Source organism: Wyeomyia smithii, chromosome 2 (genome assembly GCF_029784165.1).
Source record: "Wyeomyia smithii strain HCP4-BCI-WySm-NY-G18 chromosome 2, ASM2978416v1, whole genome shotgun sequence".
Lineage (NCBI taxonomy): Eukaryota > Metazoa > Arthropoda > Insecta > Diptera > Culicidae > Wyeomyia > Wyeomyia smithii.
Genome location: NC_073695.1, coordinates 165,678,996 through 165,706,621, shown reverse-complemented (window position 1 = coordinate 165,706,621; position 27,626 = coordinate 165,678,996). Strand labels below are relative to the sequence as shown.

General features: G+C 39.5%; 1 protein-coding gene and 1 long non-coding RNA gene across 4 annotated transcripts; one reads left to right on the top strand and one right to left on the bottom strand.

Moving 5' to 3' along the window:
- Positions 1-13,907: 13,907 nt before the first annotated feature.
- Positions 13,908-17,576, bottom strand: LOC129720665 (testin). Of its 3 annotated transcripts, XM_055672191.1 has the most exons (5): positions 17,438-17,576; positions 17,241-17,370; positions 17,036-17,185; positions 16,318-16,981; positions 16,106-16,252 (listed from the first exon to the last, which is right to left on the bottom strand). In XM_055672191.1, exons 2-5 carry the CDS (start codon positions 17,365-17,367, stop codon positions 16,237-16,239), a joined length of 957 nt encoding a protein of 318 aa, XP_055528166.1. In that variant the 5' UTR covers positions 17,368-17,370; positions 17,438-17,576; the 3' UTR covers positions 16,106-16,236. The 3 variants fall into 3 exon arrangements, with proteins under 3 accessions (XP_055528165.1, XP_055528164.1, XP_055528166.1); XM_055672190.1 differs by having other exon boundaries at positions 13,908-16,981; positions 17,434-17,569; XM_055672189.1 differs by having other exon boundaries at positions 13,909-16,981.
- A 1,061-nt stretch (positions 17,577-18,637) lies between these two features.
- On the top strand, positions 18,638-19,107 carry LOC129720669 (uncharacterized). The gene is made up of 2 exons (XR_008727264.1): positions 18,638-18,787; positions 18,847-19,107. It is a non-coding gene; the product is annotated as an uncharacterized LOC129720669 (long non-coding RNA).
- The last annotated feature ends 8,519 nt before the right edge of the window (positions 19,108-27,626 follow it).

Genomic DNA, 27,626 nt, shown 5'->3' with positions numbered 1-27,626 from the left:
ACGCACACACATACGCACACACACGCATACACACACACACACAAAATTCATCAAATGCCAAAGGGCCAAACACAACGGATATGTTTGCGTTGCGGTGACGTTAATTTGACAGAAAATGTACGGGCTAACTGTCAAATTGCCGCAACGTATCTATTGTGTTTAGGCCGTAGTACCGTACAGGATCACCGGACAGGGTAGGTTAATCAGGGCCTGCCACAAAAGATAATTAGTACGATGGTCGCAGTGGCTCTTTTAGCCCCAATGCCTTTCAGGCATACAAAAAAAGTTTAATCAGAGCAACGAATAATTGTTTGCATGCTTTTGTTAGTGAAGGTTTCCAAAAATCAATCTTATCATGTGTCCCGTTTTTATCCCGAGAAAATCTGATCAGCCTAAAATAGGCTCAATGCAGAAAACATGGATTTTATCTCAGTATCCACGGAATAATATCTTATTAAGCTGAAAATCAACAAAATTGTTTGCTGGGTATTAGCAAACAGAAACTCTTGATCTTCTGAGCAACTGAAAATCGCAACTCACTAAATGGTGGAATTATTGAGCTAAATAGCGTTCAAAACACTCAAAATTACATGCACACTAGCGCTGCGTTGTGGCAGAATTCCGAATTACACTCTCCCCCAATCACAAGTCCTTGACCTGCTGAGCAACTTTGCCGAAGACCACAACTCTCTAGGTTTCCGGAATAGGCGTAATCTTAAACTCCAAACTTACATTCATAGAACATTAAAATACAATTATCAACAAAGCAAATAGTATGCTGAGCTTTATAAAACGCTTCGGCCACAATTTTCAAGACCCATATACAATCAAACTATTATATATTACATACATCCGACCAATTCTGGAATACTGTAGTATTGTATGGAATCCCTGTATTGTAACACATGAAGAACGCATTGAATCTGTCCAAAAACAATTTCTTTTGTACGCGCTTCGTAAGCTAAATTGGACAGCATTTCCCTTACCATCATATGAAGCACGCTGCATGCTTATAGACATACAAGCACTTAAAGAACGCCGCGAACTTTCAATGCTTTATTTTATCAATGACATCATTTCTCAACGCGTGCAATCTTCTAAATTATTATCGCAACTAAATTTTTATGCACCCAGTCGTAAATTAAGAAATCGTGAAATATTTTCGGAAAACTCTCACAGAACTAACTACTCAAAAAATGGCCCAATAAATCGCATGATGCGTCACTATAACCAGCACTGCGAAAATATCGACATCGCTATGGGCAGAAATCAAATCAAAAACCTAAATTAATCCACCTAGCGGTCAGACCCAGCCTTTCTCATTCAAACTTTTATTTGTAAAAATAGATTTACATGAACGCTTCAATCCAATAAATGTATATTCACTCTTTAGGTTCTAAAATATTGATGTAGTAATCCATACATATAAAAATGTAGTCCGGTCTGTGAGTCTGTTTGATCCATATAGGCTCGAAAACTACCCAACCGATCGACGTGAAAATTTGTATGTAGGGGTTTTTGGTCCCTATAAAGGTACCTATGATAGTTTGAGACCCCTCCCTCTTCTGGAAAGGAGGGGTCCAATACAAATGAAACATACATTTCTGCACAACTCAAGAACAAACCAAGCAAATGAAACCGAATTTGGCATGTGGATGTTTTAAAGGGTAATAAATATGTCCATAATGGTTCGACGCCCCTCCCTCTTATGGAAGCACATATGTCTGCACAAATTTCTGCACATCTCGCGAACTAATCAACTAAATGAAACCATATGTGACAGGTGAATGTTTTTAGTGGTAACAAATGATACACAGCTGCTGAAATTGACCACAGACCCCATTTTGGATTCTAGGTTGGCGACTTCCGGCTCCTGGGAAACAACGGAAAATGATCGAATTACACCCAATATGGGTGTTTCTTCAACCAGAATGACGCTCAGAGGCCAGAAATTATTTTAAATACCATTTTGAAATCCAAGATGGCGACTTTCGGTTTGTAAAAAACAGCCTAAAATAACCAAATACCATCCAATATGAGTATCTCTGGAACCATAATGATGCAACGAGCTAACAATTGACGTCAGGCACCATTTTGAAACGCCAAATGGCAACTTATAGGAAACAGTCGAAAATGACCAAATAATACTCAACATGGATATTTCCGTAATCGAGATGATGCATAGAAACCAAACATTGACCCTTGACACCATTTTGAATTTAAAGACGACCACTGTTAGTTTCTGGAAAACAACCAAATTAACTAAATACCTCCCAATATGGGTATTTCCGGTGTCAGGTTGATGCCAGAAAATCTGCTGAAAATGACCGAATACCACCCAATATGAATATATTCAGAATTAGGGCGCCAAAAGCCAAAAGTCGAAGATTTTGTCATTTCGATAAAACCATTCATTCAAAACGATTTGTCTTTTGACTTTGATCATATCCTATGGCCGATGCGTCGTGCATTTGCAGACTTTAAACACATCGCAAGGAATCAATAAATTTGGAACGTTCAAATAGTACAAAACCACATTCAAATTATGTTGAGACCACATATATCAATCAAAGCAGGTATAGTTTTAAATAGCCTTTGAATTTCTTTTCTTTCCATAACTTTTGAGCCACATATCAAATTGTTATGAAGTTTGTTATTTGTAAGTTTGAGAGATGACTTGTTCGTATGACACTAGTTATGTTCAAACTAGTCATGTAATCTTTGAAACAATAGACTTTCGTTGTTTTATTAACAATTTAATGCATAACGATGGCTTAAGTTCAATTATAATCAAATGAAATGGGAACGTATAGGGCAGCCAAACTTTGAAACCACGTGTTCAACCATAATTCATCAGTTAACCCTTAACAAGCCCGCTCATCTGATATTAATATTGATCAATTCGGTTGTGTAGTTTCTGAGATAATGAAGTTTCGTGATTTTCACATTTCGGTACTTTACAGACGAAGTTACAGTCCGATTACAGTAAAATTCAATAGGGTGTTACGAGGCAGCTAGACCTATTAGTTGACACTAATTTTGTAGAAATCGGGTCAGCCATCACTGAGAAAAGTGAGTGAGTTCAAGTAGTCTTCGGAATATGTTCCTTTTCATAGCTGGATTTCACATATTTAATCATAACAGGAAAAGTAATAGTCTGATTGCAAAACAAATCAATAGGGTCTTATGGGGCAACTAGACCTTCCATTTGACACTGATTTTATGAAAATCATGACATGAGTGAGATTAAGTAGTCTTCAAAACACGTTTCTTGTTATAAATTTTGAACCACAAGTTCAATTATTATGAAATTCAAAAGTTAAGGGTATTTCAGGTAGCCCGTTCATTTGAAATCAATTTTGTTCAAATCGGTTATGTACACTCAAAATAATTTTCACGTTATAATTACCGGAAAAGTTATGTGAATATTTTCCACTGTCATTTCCACGTAGATTTTACGTGATTGTTATTTAAGTTCAACATGATCTGGTGAGATGATTTATCCTGTGAATATTATTCAGTAGACATATGCGTTTCATGTGATTTCCACGTAGAATTCAACTACCGGTAAAGTGAAAAGCATTTGATTAACGGATAGCTACTACGTTTTATAAAACGTATAAATTTCGATTGTGGTTTCCCAAATTCTTAAGAGAGAAATTAGATTTCAGAATTTTTCGAAATATGTTGCTAGATAAATCGCACGGGCATGCGAAATTTCCAATCCGAAATTGGATTGAACGACATAAAAACTGACAAATATTAAGACATTCACCGTCGATAATTACTGTTGGCTGCTACTTTTTATGTTCAGGTAACTCCTGGATCTTCGAACTGAATCTGTGCAAAATCTGTAAGCTAAAGATTCCATGTCGAATTCTTATGGTTTTTCTAAATCTCACTCATTGGCAAGCAATCGATAAAATCAATTTTATGTTCAGAGGCCGTATTACACAACAGCCTCGCCATTTTGGTTCTTGTATTTTTGCACGAAGAGTTCATTCTGTTTGACATTGCCAAGTTCACGTAGATACTACGTGATAAAACATAGTATGCATGTGATTTTCACGTAGATGTTATGTTTGTCACATAAATCATGAAAAATGACAAAATAAATAAGTATAGGAAATTTCACGTAACAATAACGTGGAAGATATTTTGAGTGTAGTTTTCGAGATAATGATGTTTCATGATTTTTACATTTTGAACCATAACCTTCAAAGTAAATCTGATTACAATGAAATTTAATAGGGTCTTATGGGATAACGAGACCTTTCATTTGCAATTAATTTCACGAAAATCGGTCCAGCCATCTCTGAGAAAAATGAGTGAGAATAAAATTCTGCACATACACACACACATACATACAGAAAATGCTCAGCTCGTCAAGCTGAGTCGAGTGATATATGCCATTCAGCCCTTTGGAGCACTTTTATACTATCGGTTTTACAAGTGATTGCTATACCTTTCTAGGAGAAAAGCAAAACGACTAACTACTGGAAATAATGTATAGAATATACACACTTATATTAAATCACCGAGTTCGTCTTTTTTTTTACCGACTATTCAACAGCTGAGCGCTCGGTAAAACGTTCGGTAATATAAACCACTACCGATTGATCAGTAATCAAATTTTTGTTGCTTTCTGTCATTATTACCGACCTAATTTGTGAAAACGGCAAATACAATTGGTTGCCAAAACCACCGACCAAATATGTAAGTTGTGTAAGACAATACCGAAAATTCTGTTTGTTATTTGTTCACTTTTAATTATTTAAGTAAACCAGAAATATGATGTAACATTGTTTTGATAAAAAAATATTTTTTCAAAGCCGAAGATCCTCCGCGTGTGTCCATTAACAAGGCGGTGTAAACTATTTACATAGCATGCAACAGATGCTCCGAAGTAAAGGCAAATTATGTGATGGTTTGATGCCTAAAATATTTACAAATTTTGTTATTATATACTTACGAAATATTTGTACTATGCGATCATCTATTAGCTGAAGTTGTTGGAGAAAGTCCTCCATTTTTTCGTAGAAACTTCAATGTTCAAATGGAACCGAGAATGTGACTTGACAACCAGAACGAGAACAACGAATAGAAAAAAATTGACAGCTCTATAGTTGGTCTAGTAGTTTTTTACCAATATTCGGTAAAAGTTTAATTTACCGAACAGTTCAGTAGAAAATATAGCAGTATTCAGTAAAATCATTTGCTGAATACAGAAAATTTGTAAAGTTATATCAATTTTACAAACTACTCTGTATTTTCTCAAACTTACCGATCGAAATTGTAATAATAGTTACCGAACATTTATTATCTGATTGAGTGTGTAAGAAAACATTGTATTATTATAATTGTAGTCCACATTTGCTTGACGAAAATGAATAAATAAACGAATATTTTATCGTTAGAATAAAGAGATAGAGTTACATTAATCCGCCCATATCAAGTGATGCTAAACTTTTCGGGGTGTTGCAATATTCAAACTGGGTGTGCAATACTCAGTAAAGCGATTCCAAACTTATGACGGGTAGTGTATAGTATATGTGTAGAAGAGAGTCGCAGGTCTCTTGTCGTCTATACACTTAATTTATCTCGGCAAACTTCCCAACAGCTGAACGAGCTCGGCGAAGTTTTTAACAAATGTCAGCAATATATTTCGACGAGCCTTTAGCAAATATATCGATCTACCGTAAACCAGCATGTACACTAAGGTCGCTTTTACGTGTTTTTTACGCGGGTTATTTGTACGCGGCTTTTTTACGCGGATTCCGGAATTTACGCGGTTTTTTCACGCGGATTCCGGAATTTACGCAGTTTTTTTTACACGGATTCCGGTTTCCCTCCACTCGGAATGCAAAATTAACGCTAGTTTTTTTTTACGCGGATTACGGAATTTCGCGGTTCACGCGGATTCCGGAATTTACGCGGTTTTTTTACGCGGCACGTATCCCCCGCGTAAAAAGCGACTTTAGTTTATTGACATTTTGTTCGCCAAAGTTCTTGAAAATTCTGCCGAAAAGTTGTAGAGCATTTCGCTGAATTTATCAGCTGTTGAGTTCTCGGCAATAAAATCTAAGTGTGTATGATTTCAGCAACGCACTTGTATTCGTACTGCAGCGGTACTGTTCGTATTGCAGCGGTACATTTCTATACGTGTGCAATCGTGGAAAAACTGCAATGCTCATCAGGGCCGGCGGTTCATCTGGGTAGTGTGGGTAGTAGTACCCATTAGGAAAATGTCTCTGTGGGTACTTACCCACACGGAATTATCCCACTCCATTGCTTACTACCCACTCGGGAAAATAATGTGACGCCGGCCCTGATGCTGATGATGATTAAAAGTTTATCTCAAAAAATATGATTACCATAAACTGCCCAACAGGAGTTGTACATTTTTGCAGCGGTTAAAAGTTATAAGTTATTTTTATTTCATTTCAGTTTCGATACTCTCTAAATATTCGTGACCAGATAATATCGAAAGAGTATATTGCTAAATATACAAATTTATAGAAGAGTAAGAGCCGGCAAATACTTGTGAATTTTTTGGTCATCAGCTAAGCTTTATTCAAAATCTTTTTTTAAATTTGAACATTGTTAGATGATATTTTTTCATTTGTAACTTAACAAACAATATACGTATATTAGCTGTCCTCGTAATACAGTGAATATAATTGTTAGTAAAAGGAAAGAAACATGGCGAGAAAAAGAACAAAATTGAATTGTTTTGAACTTTAACTTAGTTGTAACTGTTGATTGCTACAACAACAACTGCTGGAACTTATCGACCTTTTGGTTTACACACTTAGATAATATCACCGAATACGGTAAAACAAATAACCGAGATTTCAACAGCTGAGATCTCGGTAAAAATCTCGGCAATAGATCAAAACACCGAGATTCTGTAAAAGCAAAAATAAAAAACCTGTCAAACTTTAACGAGATCATCGAAAATGTTTCGCCGAGCTACTCTGAAATTTAAACTGTCAAATTATTACGAGAACTTCGGTAAAATTCACTGAGATACGTATTTTGCGAATTTTGTTTAGACAACCCAGAATATAATCAAAACCATTAAATATACAAATTAATTTATTAATTGCTAAGTCAACCGATTCAACTAAATACAGCATTGTTAAAAACTAGAGAGTTTTATTGCTTCCAAGGAATAAAGAAACATTTATCACTCTGCAACTTCCATCCTGCGAAGAGAGTTTTTAACCTGCAATTGAGTGAAAAAAGAATTAATCGTTTTCTTCGAATTTTCTTTGCAGCAAAATAAACAAACACTGAGAAAAATAGTGTATACTCACTCAATATTTTAGTAATCAGATCATTGCAGATTTCTTTATATAATAATAAGCAGCCGCAAAACCTGCTCCTTTTTTTCTACACCCGGACTCGAAAAAACAGTTTGTGAAACACGCGTTATTCTGACAGCTCAGTTTTCAGGAATTTCGGTAAGAGCGTTTTTGTTCGACGAAATCTCGGTTAAATAATGTCAGGTTTCCGAGATCCGGTATTTTAGTTTACTAAACTCGGAAATTTCCGATAAACAAATTTACGATATTGCGGTAAACACGTTGAGTTTCCGATTTCTCAATAATTTTTTTTACCGAACAACGGTAAACCAAAATATTTTCAAGTAGTTCGGTATTTTACTTTACCGAGAATGCATTACGCAGTTAAGTGTGTAACATATCTTTATATGTTTGCCTATTAGTGAACCTATGTAAAGGCTGCCATATATTATTTTCAAAGTAAGATCCATATAATAAATTTGAACATCGCCTAATGTAAACGATTCTAAGGGAAGTCTGAGAATAAAAATACGAGAACCACTGAGCAAACGAATTGATTCTGTCAGCGGACTCCGTAACTTTTGTAACAAAAAACTCCTCGAATAACAAAGACTTGCATGTCTTTCGGTTACCAGCGTCATCTTTTCATACAACCCTAGGGCTGTGTACCTTGTAGTATTTTAATTTTTCAACAGGCCATGATGTGCATATTGCAGTTGTGACTGAAATGCTTTTAAAGCCCAATATAACACTTAGAAGAAACCCCAATTTTATGGTTCACAGGTTCGATAGGATTGATGTTGCCGGAGGTGGAGTTGCATTAATTATCCACCGTCGAATAAAACATCGTGTTGTGCCCCATCTTGAAACGAAGGTTTTTGAAAGTTTGGGAATTGAAATCGAAACAGATATTGGCATTTTATTTATAGCCGCAGTGCATTTACCTTTTCAATGCACTGGTGAGCAGAAAAATCATTTCAATGGAGATTTACAAAAACTTACGAGAAATAATTCTATATTGTTTATCATCGGTGATTTGAATGCAAAGCATCGATCATGGAATAATGCACAAAGCAATTCAATTGGAAAAATATTGTTTAACGATTGCTCGGCTGGATTTCATTCAGTTTTATTTCCAAAAGGTCCTACATGTTTCTCTTTTGTTAGTAATCCATCCACCATTGATTTAGTAATAACAAATCAAAGTCATTCATGCAGTGATTTGTTAACTCATGCTGATTTTGATTCTGATCATCTTCCCATAACTTTTTCCATATTCCGTGAAACTGTTTTAAATTCTACTAGGTCTGTGTTTAATTATTACAAGGCCAATTGAGATCGATATCGTACCACGATCGAAGAAAGCTTGAATTATGATATTGTTTTGCAAAATATTACTGACATTTACGGAGCATTAAATGGCTTGTGCAGGTGCAGTTAAATTCTCAATGCCCGGAACTTATCAGTTCCTAAAGCCTGTAGTACACTCTTTGTCTAATGGTCAAATATTTGACCTTCTGACATAATGGTCAAATTTATTTGACACCATGGTTGTTGTTTGCCCGTGTTTGCCCCATGTTAAAATTGGAGAGTGACAAATAATTATCTTTGACCAAATTTTTATCTGTAAAAAAGTGACAAATATTTGACGCTCGGTCAAAGAGTGTACTACAGGCTTAAGGCTAGAGTGAAATATAATACACCAATTATTGACAATAAGCTTCAACTTCTTATACGTTTGAAGAACATACGGAGGCGTCAATATCAAAGATCTCGTGAGCCTGCTTTAAAATTTATTTTTAAAGATTTACAAACGGAAATCAAACATAGATTCACACTCTTACGAAATGAAAATTTCATGAGAGAAGTTGAACAACTAAAAAAATATTCCAAACCTTTCTGGAAGCTTTCGAAGGTTCTTAAGGAACCTTCGAAGCCCATTCCAGGCCTCAAAGATGATGACCACAAATTTCTTACGAATTTACAAAAAGCTCAAAAACATGCCCAGCAGTTCGAGAGTGTTCATAATTTCGATTTGAACGTAATGAGTCTCATTGGAAATGAAGTATTACAAAAGTATGCTCAGATCACCAGTCAAGAATTTCTTTCTGAAGAGGTTTTTCTCTTTACATCACAAAAAATTATTCAAAGTTACTTGACTGACCGCAATCTTCAGGTTAACTATTTAAAAGGTAAATCTGATAAATTGCCTGTTAGAGCTGGTGTACCTCAAGGAAGTATTTTGGACCCAATCTTATATAGTATTTTTACTTCTGATCTTCCTGATTTACCACCAGGATGTGAGAAATCTTTGTTTTGTGACGATACAAGCAAAAGTAAAAGGAAATAGCCTTCGTGTCATATGCAAAGCAAAGCAAAGCCTTGGTGCTACATTCCGATTCAGAACTTGACCTTCTGTTTACTATACACAGACTTCGCAGCCAACTGTTAAGTGTACAGGACAATTACGGGGCTAGCGCTACGATCCTACTGACACCAACAGTCTCTCCCGAGTCAAGACTCGAGCCTACGACGACTGGCTTGTTAGGCCAGCATCGTACCTCAAGACCAGCTGGGAAGGCTGAGTGTAATATGCAGTAGGCTGCAAAAAGTCTAGATATATTTTCTTCATATTTGCAGAAATGGAAGATTTCTCCTAATGCATTAAAAACACGATTAATTATTGTTCATCATAAACCAAGAGTTTCTTTTCTCAAACCCACTAATAATCATGTTGTTAAGATGAACGGTGCAATATTAAATTGGTCTGATCAAGTTAAATACTTAGGGCTAATTTATGATAAAAATCTTACTTTCAAGGAGCACATTGAGAATATCCAAACAAAGTGCAATAAATATATAAAATCTCGCCAAATATGTGAAAAGGGCCCATGTGCCATTTGTAAACAAGTCAAATTTTCTTGTTTTCGATTAATACAAGCGTAACCTACCCTTACAAATAAGATTTACTGATCGAAGGGAAAATTTTCAAACAAACAATCTTACTTGTACGGATAGATCAAGCCTGTATTCATTGCAAAATGTGAAATTGTGGCTTGTTTACATATGGCACATGGGCCTTTTTCACATGTTTGGCGTGAGATGTTTGTATCCTCTAATCAACAGAAATCCTAGACTTTGTCTCAAGAATAAACTGTTAATTTACAAGCAAATATTTAGACCAGCAATGTTTTATGCAGTCCCCATCTGGACAAGTTGTACAACCAGAAAGATGTTTCAAAGGATTCAGAATAAACTTCTGGAAATGATATTGAAGCGTCCTCGCTGGTTTTTTTATTTCAGGTAGAGGAGAAATTTGCAACCAAACCCCTGGGGTGACCAACCTCAGGGAGTGCGGGGTTGGTTTGAGTCAGTGACCGGACCCACTAAAACCCCTCCTGCCTCCAGCCCATAATACGTCCCGGGACTACCGCTAAGTATTGCTTCGGGGAGCGGCTTTTATGCTTTGTGCAACTTCCTGGCTCTATAAGTCTCTTATCTAATTAGCTAACTGACATGGAGACTGGCAGTTAGCTAACACTGGCGTTTTGGTGGTCAACCTGTCGCCTGCTTTGCAACTCTAGGACTATTTGAAAGGCGGCTGCACAAACCGCCCTCCAGATGTTCGAGTCTTCACGCATCCTCTGAACTAGGTTGTCCGGAGCAGTGTCTGGCCCGCTCATTAACATCATTTCGCTCCGCGCACGCGCAGAATGAGGACATACGAAGAAGACATGCTCAGCAGTCTCTTCCGCATCCACATGGCACTCGGGGCACATGGGGAACTCCGCATGCCCAAACCTGTATAGGTACTGCCTGAAGCAACCATGACCTGACAGAATCTGTGTCAGCTGAAAGTTAACTTCTCCATGGCGTCTCCCGACCCACCCAGGTACCACCGGAATTAGTCGATGGGTCGATCTACCTTTCGTGGAGTTGGACCATTTCTGCTGCCATCTAATCATCGATAGTGATCTTCTGGTACCTCTTATGCCCCTTGTGTCACGTTGGTCGAAGCATTCTACGTCCTGCCTAATGTCTATGCTGATAGGCATTATGCCGGACAGGATGCAGATTGCGTCGTATGACACTGTACGGAACGCACTCGCAACCCTCAGGCACATGAGCCTGTAGGTACTTTCCAGTTTGCCACGATAACTGTTAGTACCTAGCGCTTTGGACCACACTGGGCCTGCATAACTAAGTATGAACGAAACCACACTGGCAAGAAGTTTACGCTTGCTGCCATTCACCGCTGAGCTATTCGACATCATCCGAGATAGTGCTGCAATAGCCGTTGAAGCCCTCTTGCAAGCATAATTGACGTGACTCTTATAAGTGAGCTTATCATCAACCATAACCCCCAAGAGCTTCAAAGATCGCTTTAAGGTGATGATGCAGTCCCCGACTCTGACCTGGCTCTGATTTGTGGTTATTCACAACCGTGACCTCCGTCTTATGGTGCGCTAGCTCCAGTTTCCTGGAGTGCATCCAGTATTTGACCTTGCGTATACAGTGCGCGGCCGTCAACTTGACCTCTTCGATCGACTCGCCGTAGACCTCTAGCGTTATGTCGTCTGCAAAGTCGACGATCACAACTCCTACAGGGAACTTGAGTTTCAACACCCCGTCATGTACGCATGACATTCCACAACACCGGTCCCAGGATAGAACCTTGCAAAACTCCTGCGATAATTGGGACGCACTTCTGACCCTCCTCCGTGTTGTAAACAAGTACTCGATTCTGGAAATAATTTTCCAGAATCTTGTACAGCGACACCGGTACATGGATGCTCTTGAGCGCAAGCGCTATGGAGTCCCAACTGGCGCTATTGAACGCATTCTTCACGTCGAGCGTGATGATTGCGCAATAGCGTATGCCCCTTCTCTTGCGCTGGAGTGCTACCTCCGCCGTCTTGGTGACGGAGAGGATAGCATCCAGCGTGGACCAGCCCTTCCGGAAACCGAACTGGTTACTTGCCAGACCGTTTACACCCTCCGTGTACATCACCAGTCTGTTGAGGATAATCTTCTCAAACACCTTGCCCGCAGTTTCCAGCAGGCCTGTTTGCCGATGGGTTCCCTGGCGGTTTCCCGGTTTTCGGCGGTAAGACCAAACTCCACCTGTCCGAGAAGAGGCAGCCATCCATGCACCTCTGCATGACTGCCCGAAACAGTCCGGGGCCGTTTTAATCGCCAGCCTGATTGCCAGGTTAGGGATTCCATCCGGCCCCGGTGCCTTGCTCACCTTCAGGGAGTTGGCGATCACGATGAGTTCCACATTCGTAACCCTAACCTCTCCCTCAATCTCGACACGGCTGTCATCACTCACGGATTGGATGTTCGGCAGGTTGGCCGACCAGCAGGTTGGCCAGCATCGCTGATGATCGCTCTGCAGGCACCAGCGCGCCTTTGGTCTTGGCCATTACGATCCAATAGGCGTTACCCCACGGGTTCGTATTGGCACTCGCGCACAACCTATCGAAGCAGGCCTTCTTGCTTGCCTTAATCGCACTCTACAGCACCGATCTTGCAGAACCGAATACTGCGCGGCTCTCAATCCTATGTTCGTCTGTTCGCGCACGCTGCATCCTCCGTCTTGCACGGAGGAACGCACTGCGGAGATCCGCTATCGCATCGGTCCACGAGTAAGCCGGTGGCTTCCCATTCCTAGGTTGGCGGGCCCTAGGCATGGTGGCGTCGCACGTCCGCGATAGTACTGCAACTAGTTGGTCAGCAGTCGGGCGGAGCCAACTGCCTCCATTGCACTCTCTTCTCATTGCTTCTTCGAATACTTCGGCATCGAAATGCATTGTCTTCCAGCCAGCGGTGTGAGTGTTGGTTCTACTCGTCACTTGCCGCTTCGTGTTGTTTTCTTTACTATAGCAAACCGACTGGTGATCGCTATTGGTGTAGCCATCGTCTATTCTCCAGTTCGTGATCAGTCCTGGGCTGGAGAACGTCACATCGATGATCGACTCCGCACTATTTCTGCTAAATATGCATTTGGTCCCGACGTTGGCCAGATTCAAGTTGAGCTTTGCCGAAGCCTCTAACAGGATCTTACTCCTCTGGTTCGTAGGGCGACTTCCCCACTCAACAGCCTAACCATTGAAATCATCCGCCACCATCAACTGCGTAACCATTGAAATCATCCGCCACCATCAACTGCGTTAGGCCCTTTAGCTCCATGGATAGCTGGTCGACCAACTGAGTGAACCTTTCGGTAGACCAACGTGGGGGAGCATAGACTTAGTAGTAGAACACTCCGTTCACCTTGGCAACCGCGTACCCTTCGTTTGAGGTGGAAACAACCTCCTGAACCGGGAACCTGCTTGTCGTCCATACGGCCGCCATACTGGACTCGCTGGTTCAGTACGAATGAACTACACACTGTAATACACAGGCTTACTAATGTGGAAACATTCGAAAATATCTCAAACAATATAATCAATAAGTTCCGACAGAAATCGTTACGATCCTCAATTACAACGATTAGCTCACTTATAGTCGATAAGATAAGGTATGTAGAGAAGGAGTAAGATTAGGTTAAGGTTTATTTTTAAATTTATTTATTTTTGTTTTTCTTGACAATTAGGTTTACAATTTTCCTACAATTATATTCACTTTACTGCGGAGGCAATTACTATCTTTAAAATAGTGTTGATATGTCACCGTTTGTGGCAGAGCACACAATATAAATTTTGAATAAATATTAGTAAATAATTAATTCATCACAAAACATCCCCCTCTTTAAAAAAAATTAAAATATGGATTTTATCTAATAAATATGCCGAGGAAAACTAGCTATTTGTCAAAATTTTAAATATATTTCTTTTAAATGCCTATCAAAGTATATTCGTATAGAAGTATAAAATCGTTTGAACATTCTGTGTTTCTGGCACGTATATCTAGCACTGAGAAGTTTTGTATAAACTTTAGGGAAAGTGTTGTTTCGTCGTTTCGTTTAGTGGAAACAGGAGATACGGATTATGCTTTCAAGCACCTTGTGCTTTAGTCTTTATGTTAGTAATAAACAAATACTGTTCACGTAATCTTACTTTTCAAACATTGAGAACTGCAAAAAGGCATTTCGTTTCTCACACAGAATCTGCCACCAATGAGTGACTTGCCACAATTTTTTCCGCTGCAAAGAAAACACGCCCCATGCCAGTGAATGATGCCCCAAGCAACTCCTTGTTCGGCAGGTCCAATAATTTCCTGACAATTGTGACATGATTTTGCAAAGTATGTTTCATAGCAGGTCAAGCAGAGAGGCATGTTGGATTTTTCATCGGGCACATATTGCTGTCCGGCTAATGGTGCATCGCATTGATAACAGCAAAAATGTTTAATGTGGAATGTAGCCCCTTCAGCCGCAGTATATTCTTTGGTAAAAATCAGCTCGTCACAAGCAGAGCAACGAGGAATTTTCAATATATCTGCCAAATCTCGAGCACAATACACATGACCACCATGATAGAAGTATACCAAATCAGCAAGTAGCTCATCACATTTGTAGCATTTGAAGCATTGCGGATGCCATGCGGCACTACCCCCAGCGCGTTCTGCCCTCACAGCAACTTCTCCAAATTTAATACTTTGCTTGCATCCGCTACAGGCTATTTCATCGACAGGAGATAGTGGCAGTTGATCAACTTTTTCATGAACTGATTGAGCAAAAGGATTAGTTGCAGCAATAGATGCAGTTGTCATTTGACTTTGGCGAATCTCGGGGTACATATTCATCTGTTCGATAGCTGGGATGGAAGAAAAAACTCCTTCCCTTGCAGTTATTTCGCTGACATTTGTTGAACTGACCACACCTGGGTAAGTGGAATAATTTGGAGTGGGTGGAATCGATCCAAAACCCGAATCCTCACTGTGTGAAACGTGCATTCCAGATAATTGGTGAGCAAGGCGTTCATCATTTTCCTGTAATTCTTGGATGGTAGCTGAATCTAAAAGACACGGTTCAGGGTGTGAAACATAACGTGTCATTTCCTTACGAAAGAGATCATCAGCAAGATATTCACTTCTAAATTGTGCGATTGGACCTAGAACTGAATCTTGGTGGTAGTTGATACCATTTCTTTTTAGCCGATGGAATAATTTATCATATAAAGGACCGCAAACAATCGCACTTTCAACCGCTTGCTTATCAATTTTCATGTTGTTCAATTTATCCTTGATTACTTCAGGTAATTTAGAATTTTGTAGATTATTACCCATTGGAATATTCGTCAATCGTAGTACACTACCCGGTTGGAGACCTGAATTTAAAGCGTCTTGAATGGTAGGAGAAGACAAAATATCAGTAAGTAATTGATTTGAGTTTTGTGCTTTTCCTATTCTGACTATTTCTTGAACCTGTGCTGGAGTCAAACCAAAAGTTGAGAGATCCGAATTTTTTATAAAATCTATTATTTCTTTTTGGAAATCATTGTCACTGTCATAGCTGAGAAACTCATCTCTAAAATCATCGATTGGTTGAAGAAAGCAATCTTGAGCGTAGTTTATTCCGCATCTATTCAGTTCGGACAACAATTCATCGTAAAAAGGCCCATTTAAGACAGCACTCTGAATAGTTTGTGTGTTTATTTTCATTGTCTCCAAGCGAGCTTTAGAAGTGGGTGACAGAAAAGGGCTGCTTATGAAATCCGGAAACAAAGAAGTTTTAGTTATAATCAATGATCCACCGTAAACCGGGGCATGTAAGACTGATCGTAATGGCTCAGAGTTGAGAATGGATGCTAGCACGGAATCTTTTTTTATCGCAGCTTGGCATTCTTTAGAAAATGTAAGCGTTGGTGCAAGTTGTTCATCCAATTTTAGTTTTCTTAGTGGCGTTTCTCGATGTTGTGGCGCTTCACGCCGTGCAAAATTTTTCACGGGTAGTGGAGAGTTAAAAACATCCTCCGTCATTTTTTTATACACATGTAAATCTGTAGAACCGGCAACAAAGTTATCAATTTCCGACTTAAATTTTGGGTTACTAATGTATTCTTGCCTTAGGCGTTCCAGGGGACCAAGCAAATGACAATGCTCGTGATAATGTATTCCTCTGGAATTAAGCGAACTAAAAACAACATCGAGCTTAGCTCCATGTTCCACTACGCTTTGAATTGCATCCGTATTAACTTTCATTAATTTTAATTTATATTTAGTCTTGTCGGATAGTAATGGACTGCCGATGAAATCTGCTTTCATAGCCTCGTTTTGTAGGCACAATGGTTGATCGGTTGTGACTGTTTCACCAGAAATTGCTGCTTGTATAAGTTCTGAACTCATAAGCCGTTTCATAAGTGCGTTTTTCAGCAGCGCGGAGGGAACTGGAACAGTATTAATGTTTGATTTTTGCAAATAACTTATATTATCACCAACACGGACAACATTTCCTTGGCCGACACAATTCTTTTTAATTTTTTCCACATACTGTATTAGCTGGGATGCCTCATTTTCTGAGAGATTGTGGCACAGACTTGCATCTAAGTCATGCGGAGGAACCTGATACTCTAACTGCTGTTTGCGTTTTTCTGCCGCCACACTACCAGCTATTGGAATGTTTTTCTCTCCTAATTTCGACATGTAATCGGAAGCTAGTTCTGGAGTCACATTTGGTGGAATCCAATCCAACTGAACTGGCTTATCGGTTAGTTCTGAAATCTTAATGTCTGAAAAAATAGTCTAGTAACTACTTTTTTTTTAAATGATAACGCAATATATACAAGCCGATTTGGAACGAATCGCTCCCAGTATCTCAAATTGTGCCCAGCCAGTCACATCATCGTCCTTGCAATCGTGTTGCTCTTTGCGACATTTGCAATTACGGCATACCTTGCGCCAGAAATGTAAATCCAATCCGGGACATTTGCTTTCTAGATTGATAAATTAAAGTTCGTTTCATACAATAGCTAAAAAACTTATTTTTACCGCAAACAACGCAGGGTGCTCCATTGCCGCTTTCATGGCCCAGCTTTGCTTTTATTTGTTCCCGACGACTTTCAAGCTTCACCAACCACTCTGGTGCGGCAGTCGTTTCTATCCCAGATTCGGCCATTAACTGAAAATTTTGAATGTTTTCGTGTTTGTTCACTACTAATATATTTAATTTTAACGTAAATACCTACTGTCAAGCCCTGTATTTAGATTCTACTGAGTCAATCACAACATTCAACGCAATTGCAAAAATTCAAACAGCAAATATATTCACACAACATTTACTTGACACGGCACAATACAAATTTAACAGCAAAATATGTTATGGCTCATACACAGCGTTGCCAATATGTTTTAAATAAAATCTAGCAAAACGAAAATAAAAAAATCTGGCATTCATTGTCGGATAAAATTCCCGACAAAATTTAAAGTGAAGACCTCTTTTTTGCTCTCGACGGGTTTAGGTAGAAAAAGGCCGACCACGGCCCGTCTCGCAATGATGACCTTTTTGCGAGACGACGCGGATGAAATCTGGCAAAAACCATATTATTTGTCTCATTTTCAAATATCTGGCAGATTCTGTGGTTTATCTGTTTGCCTGGCGCGCAAACAAAAATCTTGCAAAATCCAGATTTATCTGGCATACTGGCAACGTTGCTCATATATCCAAATGAGCTGCCCAACCGGCGAGATTTCACCGAGTTTTGTTCTGCGACACATTTATCCGACCGAAGCACACGGGTGCACTAGCGGTGGGTATCGAAACTAACTAGAGCTGAATATTACTTTAGAATATAATTAAATAAATTAAGTTTAGTAGCCAATATATTTCAGCGTCAGTACCAGCGGGAGTGAAAAGTACATACACTGATGAAAATACAGTCTGTTTGACGACGGTAGCGACATCACACTTTACTTTACCATTTAGCATAACGAGAGGTATTATTTGGAGGATAATAGAGGTTTCCCGTCAAAAATTTTTAATTCGCTCAAACGATGTCTTTTAATTTTTAAAACCGATCCTCATTATTTTTTTTTCTTTTGGGGTTGTAACTATTGAAAAAAAAACCGAAAAATGCACATTTTACCCCATCCTACCGAACAAACTTTTTTGCGTTTTACCCTTTTTCCTCTGAGATTAGTGGTGAATTTCATTCAACGAGGCAAATAAAGGTGGGGAGATAGCGGGATAAACATGCTCATGCTACAAATATACCATTATAGTGTTTATGAAGACAATAATAAACTAAACTTGATTAGGCGAGATCTTACACTCGGAACACGAGCCGTGTTGTACGATTCACGTTGTTTTTCAACCATGACGTTGTTTGGATTTACTGTTTTATGCTGACAAACTTTTTTTCCGCACCTCCATGTATATCATTGAATAATGTTTACATCGCTTTTCTGGCAGCTGTTTTCGATGTAAATAATCTCAACTAGGTAAAATAAACAAATACCTTGAAAAAGCTGTGTGACAAACCTTAATCCCACCCGTGGCAGGAAATGCAGCCGCAAGGATAAAGAAATTCGATAACATTGTAAGTATTTTACGATTATCCAAAACTCTCAAGTTACTAATATGTAGATGTGATTTCAGCCAACAAAGTAATGGGACATCTCTGGCGAGTGCAATTCCCGCGGTTCCGAACCGCTGCAACGGCAACCTTCAACAGCAGCAGCAGTACCCAACAATTTAACTACGGAAGTTAGTAGTTATAGTTATAGTGTTGAAGTGTTCTGCTAGTTATATATAGTGTTCTGCTAGTTATATATAGTTATAGTGTTCTGCTGCAATAAATCAGCCAGCTTCGGTGATTACGAAGACTTGAATAAATGTTAGTTTATTTCATTAAACGAATAGTTTATTTCATCAGGTTTTTTCCTCTGGCTTTTCGAGTAGTGGTTCACATAGCTTTTCGCTACAGTATCAAACTTTCGGTTCATTCTCCGCTACGGCAAAATAGCTTAGCATATCGTAGCGGGCAAGATAACTGGCGAACGAATGTTAGTGATGTTTTTGAGCTTTCCATACTTGTTTGTGTCCAGTACCGATATACTTCCTCTGCATGTACTCTAATTAGATATTGCATCGGTCATCCATAATTACTCGACAGTGGCTAAAAATGCTTAAATTTTAGGAGCAGGCTCGTTCCAGAGGTTCGAAGCAAGAACTGTGAATGCTAATGCAACCGGAGAAAACTGAGGCAGAAGCATTTAACGGTGAACATAATTTCAGAAGTTCGTTTTTCAGCGAATGATTTTATACCGCTCTTACGTTTGTTCAATTTGGCTATTATTGACGTAAAGAGGTACATTAGTGAATAAAATGATACTTAACGGAAAGGGAAAGGGTGAAAAAATGTTACATTCGTTGGTTCATATTTGTAAACCGTGGAACATTCCAAAGGCGTGCGAGATACTTTTGATAAATGTGGGACATTTCGCGGGACGTTTTTCTAAGTAGGACAGTTTGTTAAGCAGCGGAACTGTCTCGCAAAATGCGGGACATCTGGTCGATTAACTTACAACACATGCGCCTCGATTTTGATGATATAGAAGAATTGGTACAGAATGATCTGCATAAAAGGGCAACGAAAAAGCTTTTTAGTAGCAGTTGTATTATCTGACCCGGGAACAACGAATGAGTACGGGTGATAAAATAATACGGATGAGTGTTAAATAGGATCTGTTTATCAAAAATCAGCGAGTGATGGTCACGGTCATAATTTACTGTTTGTCCGAAAAGGGTTACAATCCAGATTATAGTGCGTTTTCGCAAAAGAAAAATGATCGCCGATCGGTTGAAGAGCATACATGCATTGAAGCAAGCATAGGTAAGGAATCTTGCCAAACTACTTGCACATTTGATTGCCGAAGGTGGTTTTGGTGTTATCAGTTTAGGTGATAAATAGAATGATAGTTTATGGAAAACGACAAAGTTACGCTTTGGTTGGCGAGGCAAATTATATTGGGAATTCTATTGATGGAGTAAATTTAGTGTCTCGAGGTTTTCATTAAATTCGTCCTAGTTTTAAGCTGAAAGAATTCAAGGATAGTTTGCCACTATTTCTGAAACATTTTCTGAAAAGAGGAAATACAGTCGCAGCAGCAACGAATCAGTCTTTCTGAACGGACCTCCGAATCGAGAGTTAAGTTTTAGTCTCGTCATTTTACGAGTTCCGGAAAGACTTTTTCGGTGCAGTTCCGAAAGAATTTTGTCAGGTAATTCGCGTTGGCGGTGTTGCTGATATTTGTTTGGTTTCTACGTGCGAAAAAGAAAGAAGGAAATATTTTTGCTTTTGTCTTCACGCACATTTTGACAATTACATACGAGAGTTTACGTAGGTGCGAACAGGCTTCGAAATCTCTCAACGCGAATAAACCGAATGTGTCATTTGAATTTGCGTGCAGAAGTTTTTTCACAGTAATTTAAACGATGCTTGGTTTTGTCAACAATTCCAGCAGAGATGCCAGATGTTTAAGAAAAATGTCTGCAACTGCTCGAAAAACCGGGAAAATGTGCTCGAAATCTGAAAAAAATCTATCCGTGATCCTACAAAGTCTGTAAAAATCTGCACACATATTAAGAAAATCTGCGCAAATCTAAGGAGACTCTGACAAAAATTTGTAGAAACCGTTAAAAAACTGCAAATATCTGCAAATCAATAAATATCTGCACACTGACTCCACAAATCTGCGTTTGCAGACAAATCTGCACATTTGGTATCCCTGAATTCCAGTACCAAGAACATGTCAAAAATGACAATGTTGCCAAAAGGTTGGGGTAGCAATGGGCGATATTGTATCTGTATCGGAAATATCGATACTTTTGAGACGATATTTCAATTTTTTGGATCGATACACGAGCGTCCGATACTCGACCGTATCGATACTGAAAACCGTGATATTTGTATCGATATTCTTTTATGCATACGGACCAGCTAGCTGACATGCACAGAACGGAAGGTCAACTTCAGGTATATGATCAAACAGAAAGTGCACACAAAGAGGACTGAAAAATCACGAATGAATTCTCTTTGCCCTCAGCAATATATATTTGTCGTGTACGTTTATGCCACTGCGACAGTGGTATAAAGTGGCATAATTTATTCGTTGTTTTAAATTGACGGTTATTTCAACAGTTTAACCTGTTCAATTCGAACTTTTACGTGCAATGCAAAAACGTTTTGCGAAAACAGCAAAGTTTCACATTTGTGTAATTTTTTATATTCGAAAATCTATAATGTGGCATAGTGGAAGTAAGTGAAAGTATCAACCCAAGCTATCTGATGTCCCGTACATGTTGGTTTGGAACACGAACCACAATCAATGCTATTCAAAACCGGGTGTTCGAAACTGTTAATGATGCAATTATTGCGAAGGTCTTCTTCTCACGATTGTATCATGTGTTAGCGCCAGTTATTTATAAAAATAAGTTTGAAACTTTATCGTTGTCATAAATCAAATATGGTGTTTTTTTGTTTTTGTTTAAAGGAAGTGCTACTATGTGTTGTAAGAAGATGTTGTACAGATAAACTTTGTTAGGCAAATATCTAGATATTTTATAATATTGAACCAATACCTTAGTCGACCATGAAATTTCTAAACAGGTTTCATCCTGTTATTTCATTATATCACACGTTTTATCGATCACCCGAGATCCAAACTCCGAAGGTATATCGGTTTTGGACTCATTGATGCTAGATGCATCCGATGGAATAAAAATAAGGAGGATGAGATTAGATAAACTTGGACAAGCTTCTGGAGCAACGGATAATGTGGTTGTACGAACGGATAATGTGGTTGTGGCATATTAATTTGGCGAACGATATTTCGATATTAACTATTCACGGATTTCTGGTATTTATATATCAGCTAAAAGAGTGTAATTTTCAGAACAAACGTGATTTTATATCATTGTCCTTCAATTTTTCAATGAAGAATTGAAATCGCACTAAATCGTATAAATAACAGTTGGTACATGGGCGAACTGTTATTGTAGCGATTTCGAGCAGATTTCTAACTGTTTTAAATCGGAATTTTAAAACCGATGGATAACGATAGAAAATTTTTAAAAATCATAATTTTATTTGAATGTGTGAATGAACCGGTTCTTAGAAAAGAGCGAAAGAATGAACGGCTCACGAAAAAGAGCTACGGTTTTTTGAGCGCACCAAAACTGGTGGATTCGCGCACACCCGAAGTTTACCGAGAAAATACGAACTTTCAACGCTCGTGAATCATTGTGAACTATGAGCCGTTCATATGAGTCTGTTCGGAACGGTGAGTGAGCGGTTCAGAGCCGCTTTTGCAAAAGAGCCGTTTCGCACACCACTATGTGAAGTCTTGCTCTTCGGCCTAAATAACACAGTTATACATTTTGCCAAAGCCCGTCGACATGTTGAGCAGGAGTGCAGGAGAGCAGGTCGTTTCACACCTACTGTTTTACTGGTCTTGTTTCGAAAAATGCACACGAAAAAGCAGGTCTTCTTCACACAGAGTTCTATTCCACAAAATCAATATGCGTCGAAGCGAAACTAATTTAGAACACTTTTATATTAAATTGAAATAAGTCTTAGAATGATCTTTCACATTATGTGGATGTAACCAATATCTTCTTTTCAATGGTAGTACAAAGGATTTTGCAAATAGGATATGCAATCTCTCTGGTGCAGCGATACTATGTAAATCGCAGATTCTAAAGCAAAGCAAAGCCTTGCTACTACATTCTAAATCGGAACTCGACATTCTGTTATACACCGACTTCGCATCCAACTGTTTGAGTGTACATGACAATTGCGGGGCTAGCACTACGATCCTACTGACACTAACAGTCTCTTCCGAGCCGAGACTCGAACCTACGACAACTTGCTTGGTAGGCTAGCATCGTACCTCGAGACCATCTGGGACGGTTCGAGATCGCAGATTCTATAACCATTCGATTCCTAATCACTTTTCGTGACGGACGCAATTTAAATATTCCTTTCATCCCCGTTCCTTTCAGTAGTAAAAATTTGCAAATTTCTAGATCGATTATATTATTCGTACTCATACGTCAAAAGTGTAATATAAAACATCTTTCAAATGCTTGTGATAATCATCATTGCTGGGAAACTTGAGAGAATTTCAAATTAATAATATAGAATAAACACATAACCGCATTAAAAGAGTGCACCTGTAGTGTTTTCGCATGGCAGATTTATATCAGTGTGTATGACAGATTTCAATAAAAGAAGTATAAATTCTATTTATTTTCCGTGTAAAAAGCGTTCTTTCCACCACAAGGGAGCGCTGCAAAATTCACTGAGCACTCAGCAGTTTTCGAATCACAGATGACCTTCCGTTCTGTGTGACATGTTACAAGGGCTAGTTTGAGTTTAAATAGTTTATTTGACACGGCACGATACAATTTATGTTTAACTGAGCCAAGTACATTTTTTTTTAATTCTAAATTAGCAGGGAAAAGAGGGAGGCCTTTTCTTTATTCTCGCGGCCGACTACGAGCTAGTGGGGATTTAAGGTGAGAGGAGGGGTGTTACAATTTTGTTTTTAACTATTTTATATTACAGAATGTATTCATTTGTACGTGGCTAACCAGTGATGTTCTATTTGAGCAGTTTTGGTCTGAGGTGTCTGCGTAAACATAGAGATGCCGAGTCTTCGTTTTAGTGTCTCCAGCCGGGTGTATCATTCTCTTTCAGTTTGTGGCAGAAATTGTATTCTAGCAAATAGATAAAGGAAATCAAATTTTAATGCCAGCATTTTTTATAAACCCGTATAGCTGTGTCATGTACTGGAGATCACCGCTTCCCAGAATGTCTCTAACGGGTACGTTCGGTTGTTTTCCTCGGGCCCGAAGGGAATCTATAAGCTCAGACCTAACACCACAGTATTCGGTACACGACCAAACAACATGCTCGATATCATGGTAGCCATCGCCACAAACACAGTGATTACTGTCTACAAGCCCTATACGAAAGAGATGCGTGTTTAACGTGTAGTGATTGGACATAAGTCTGGACATCACGCGAATGAAGTCACGACCTACATCCAACCCCTTGAACCATGCTTTCGTCGATACCTTAGGAAAAATGGAATGTAGCCACCGTCCCAGTTTATCTGAGTTCCATGATGATTGCCAACTGTTGAGTGTTCTCTGACGCAAAATGCTATAAAATTCATCATAAGCAATTGGTCTTACATAAATATCGCCATCAATAGCACCCACCTTAGCTAAAGCGTCAGCCTTTTCATTGCCCGGAATGGAACAATGTGAAGGGACCCACGCTAAGGTAACCCGGTAATTTTTATCTGTTAAAGCACTTAAAAACCGCCGTATTTTCCCCAGGAAATACGGGGTGTGCTTCACAGTCTTCATCGATCGCAGAGCCTCAATGGCACTGAGACTATCTGTGAAGATGAAGTAGTGGTCTATGGGCAGGGTTTCGATGATCCCAAGAGAGTACTGAATGGCAGCAAGCTCTGCGACGTACACGGAAGCAGGAGCATCGAGTTTGTAGGAGGCGGTAAAATTTTCGTGAAAAACACCGAAGCCAGTGGACTCATCTAGATTATATCCGTCAGTGTAAAACCTTTTATCATAACTAACATGTTTAAACTCATTGGAAAAAATCTTAGGGATCTCTTGGGGTCGCAATTGATCCGGGATACCAGAAATGTCTTGTTTCATAGTGGTGTCGAAGAATATAGCATTATCAGAAGTATCTAAAAGTACGACATTGAAAGGAACGTATGAAGAAGGGTTAATATAGTTACTATATAGCCACATAGTCAAAATATAAAGTCATAAATCTGGATTGAGATTGAAGGTCGACCAACCTCTCGAAATTTTCAATTACTAATGGGTTCATAACTGTGCATCGAATTAGCAACCGGTAAGAGAGATTCCAAAAACGATGTTTCAACGGAAGAATACCCGCTAGCACTTCAAGACTCATCGTATGGGTCGACTGCATGCAACCTAAGGCAATACGCAAACAACGATATTGTATTCGTTCCAGTTTGATCAAATGTGTGTTTGCTGCGGAGCGAAAGCAGAAACACCCGTACTCAATTACAGACAATATCGTTGTTTGGTATAACCTTAGAATGTCTCCTGGGTGAGCACCCCACCAAGTTCCGGTAATTGTACGAAGAAAATTAATCCTCTGTTGGCATTTTTGTGTCAGATACCTAATATGACAAGCCCAGGTGCATTTAGAGTCGAACCAGACCCCGAGATATTTAGCGACTAAAACCTGAGAGATCGTTTTACCCGTTAGTAGGAGCTGCAGCTGAGCTGGGTTATGCTTCCTAGAAAAAACGACCAGCTCAGTTTTCTCCGGAGAGAATTCGATACCCAGCTTGAGAGCCCATTCAGACAAATTGTCTAAGGTATTTTGCAATGGTCTTTGTAGATCGCTAGCCTCGCTACCAGTAATGGATACAACGCTATCGTCTGCAAGTTGCCTTAGCGTGCATGAATTTGCAAGACATTCATCGATGTCATTGACGTAAAAATTATATAAGAGAGGACTCAAACATGAGCCCTGGGGGAGGCCCATGTAACTAATTCGGGAAGTTGTCGAATCGCCATGTGAGAAATACATATGCTTTTCTGACAACAAATTGAGCAAAAAGTTATTCAAATTTGGTGAAAGTCCCTGCGAATGAAGTTTCGCGCTTAAAACTTCTACAGAGACAGAGTCAAAAGCCCCCTTAATATCCATGAACGCAGAAGCCATTTGCTCTTTTCGAGCAAAGGCTAGTTGAATTTCAGTAGAAAGCAACGCTAGGCAATCGTTCGTCCCTTTGCCCCGGCGAAAGCCAAATTGAGTATCTGAAAGTAAACCGTTTGTTTCGACCCATTTGTCTAACCGTAAGAGGATCATTTTCTCCATTAATTTCCGGAGGCAAGAGAGCATCGCAATCGGCCTATATGAATTGTGATCAGAGGCAGGTTTCCCGGGTTTCCGAACAGCAATGACTTTTACCTCCCTCCAGTCATGCGGAACAATATTTAGCTCAAGAAACTTGTTGAACAAATTCAACAAGCGTCTTTTTGCAGAGTCGGGTAGATTCTTCAACAGGTTAAATTTTATTCTATCTGACCCTGGAGCCTTATTGTTGCACGACAGGAGAGCCATTGAAAATTCCAACATCGAAAATGGAGGCTCTTCCGTAGTTACTAATAACGCGTCGCGAAAGGTTTTCTGTTCCGGTACAGAGTCCGGACAGACCTTTTGGCAACATCGAGTATCCAGCGATCTGAATACTCCCCACTTTCATTCGAAACGTCACGGTTCCGCATGCGCCTGGCGGTATCCCAAAGAGTGCTCATCGCTGTTTCCCTCGACAACGCGTTTACGAACCGCCGTCAGTACCCGCGTTTTTTCGCCTTTACTAAGCTCTTCATCTGCCTGCCCAGTGCCTCGTACTTTCGAAGCAGGTTGACAGTGCCGTACTCCCGGTAGTCCTTATACGCCGCGGACCTTCGCGCGTTCAGCTCAGAGCACTCTTTGTCCCACCATTTGTTGGGAGGGCGCTGTCTAATCGTTACCCCGGGTATCGGTTTCGTCTGAGCTTGAGTCGCGGCGTCGATTATCAAGCCAGCTAAGAACGCGTATTCTTCCTCCGGAGGAAGTTCCTCGTGAGTCTCGATAGATTGCGCTATAATAGACTCATAACACTTCCAATCAATATTACGTGTAAGGTCGTAGGAAATATTGATAGGGTTCGGGGGAGTTGAGCCATTAGCAATTGATATAACGATTGGAAGATGATCACTACCGTGGGGATCGTTGATTACTTTCCACTGGCAATCTAACGCTAGTGATGTCGAGCAGAGGGATAGGTCAAGCACGCTTTCACGTGCTGGAGGATTAGATACACGTATCGCTTCCCCAGTATTCAAAACTGTCATATTGAAGTCGTCGATCAAGTTGCAGATTAAAGAAGATCGGTTGTCGTCGTACAGCGACCCCCATAGCGAACAGTGAGAATTAAAATCTCCCAATATCAAAAAAGGCGCGGGAAGCAACTCTGCTATATCAGTGAGATGCCTCTGTTCAATTCGCGCGGATGGAGGGATATATAACGAAACAAGGCATAGGTCTTTTCCATTCATATTCGTTTGAATGGCAACGACTTCAATATTCGAGATCGAGGGGAGGTCGATTCGGAAGAAGGAATAGCACTTTTTAATCCCTAAAAGTACCCCTCCACCGTGTGAGTCTCGATCTCGACGAATAATGTTAAAATCGTGGAAATTGAGTTGATCGTTTGAATTGAGAAAGGTTTCACAGAGCGCAAATGCGTCACAATTGTATGTATTTATTAAATGAGAAAATAGATCGAATTTGGGGATGATACTTCTGC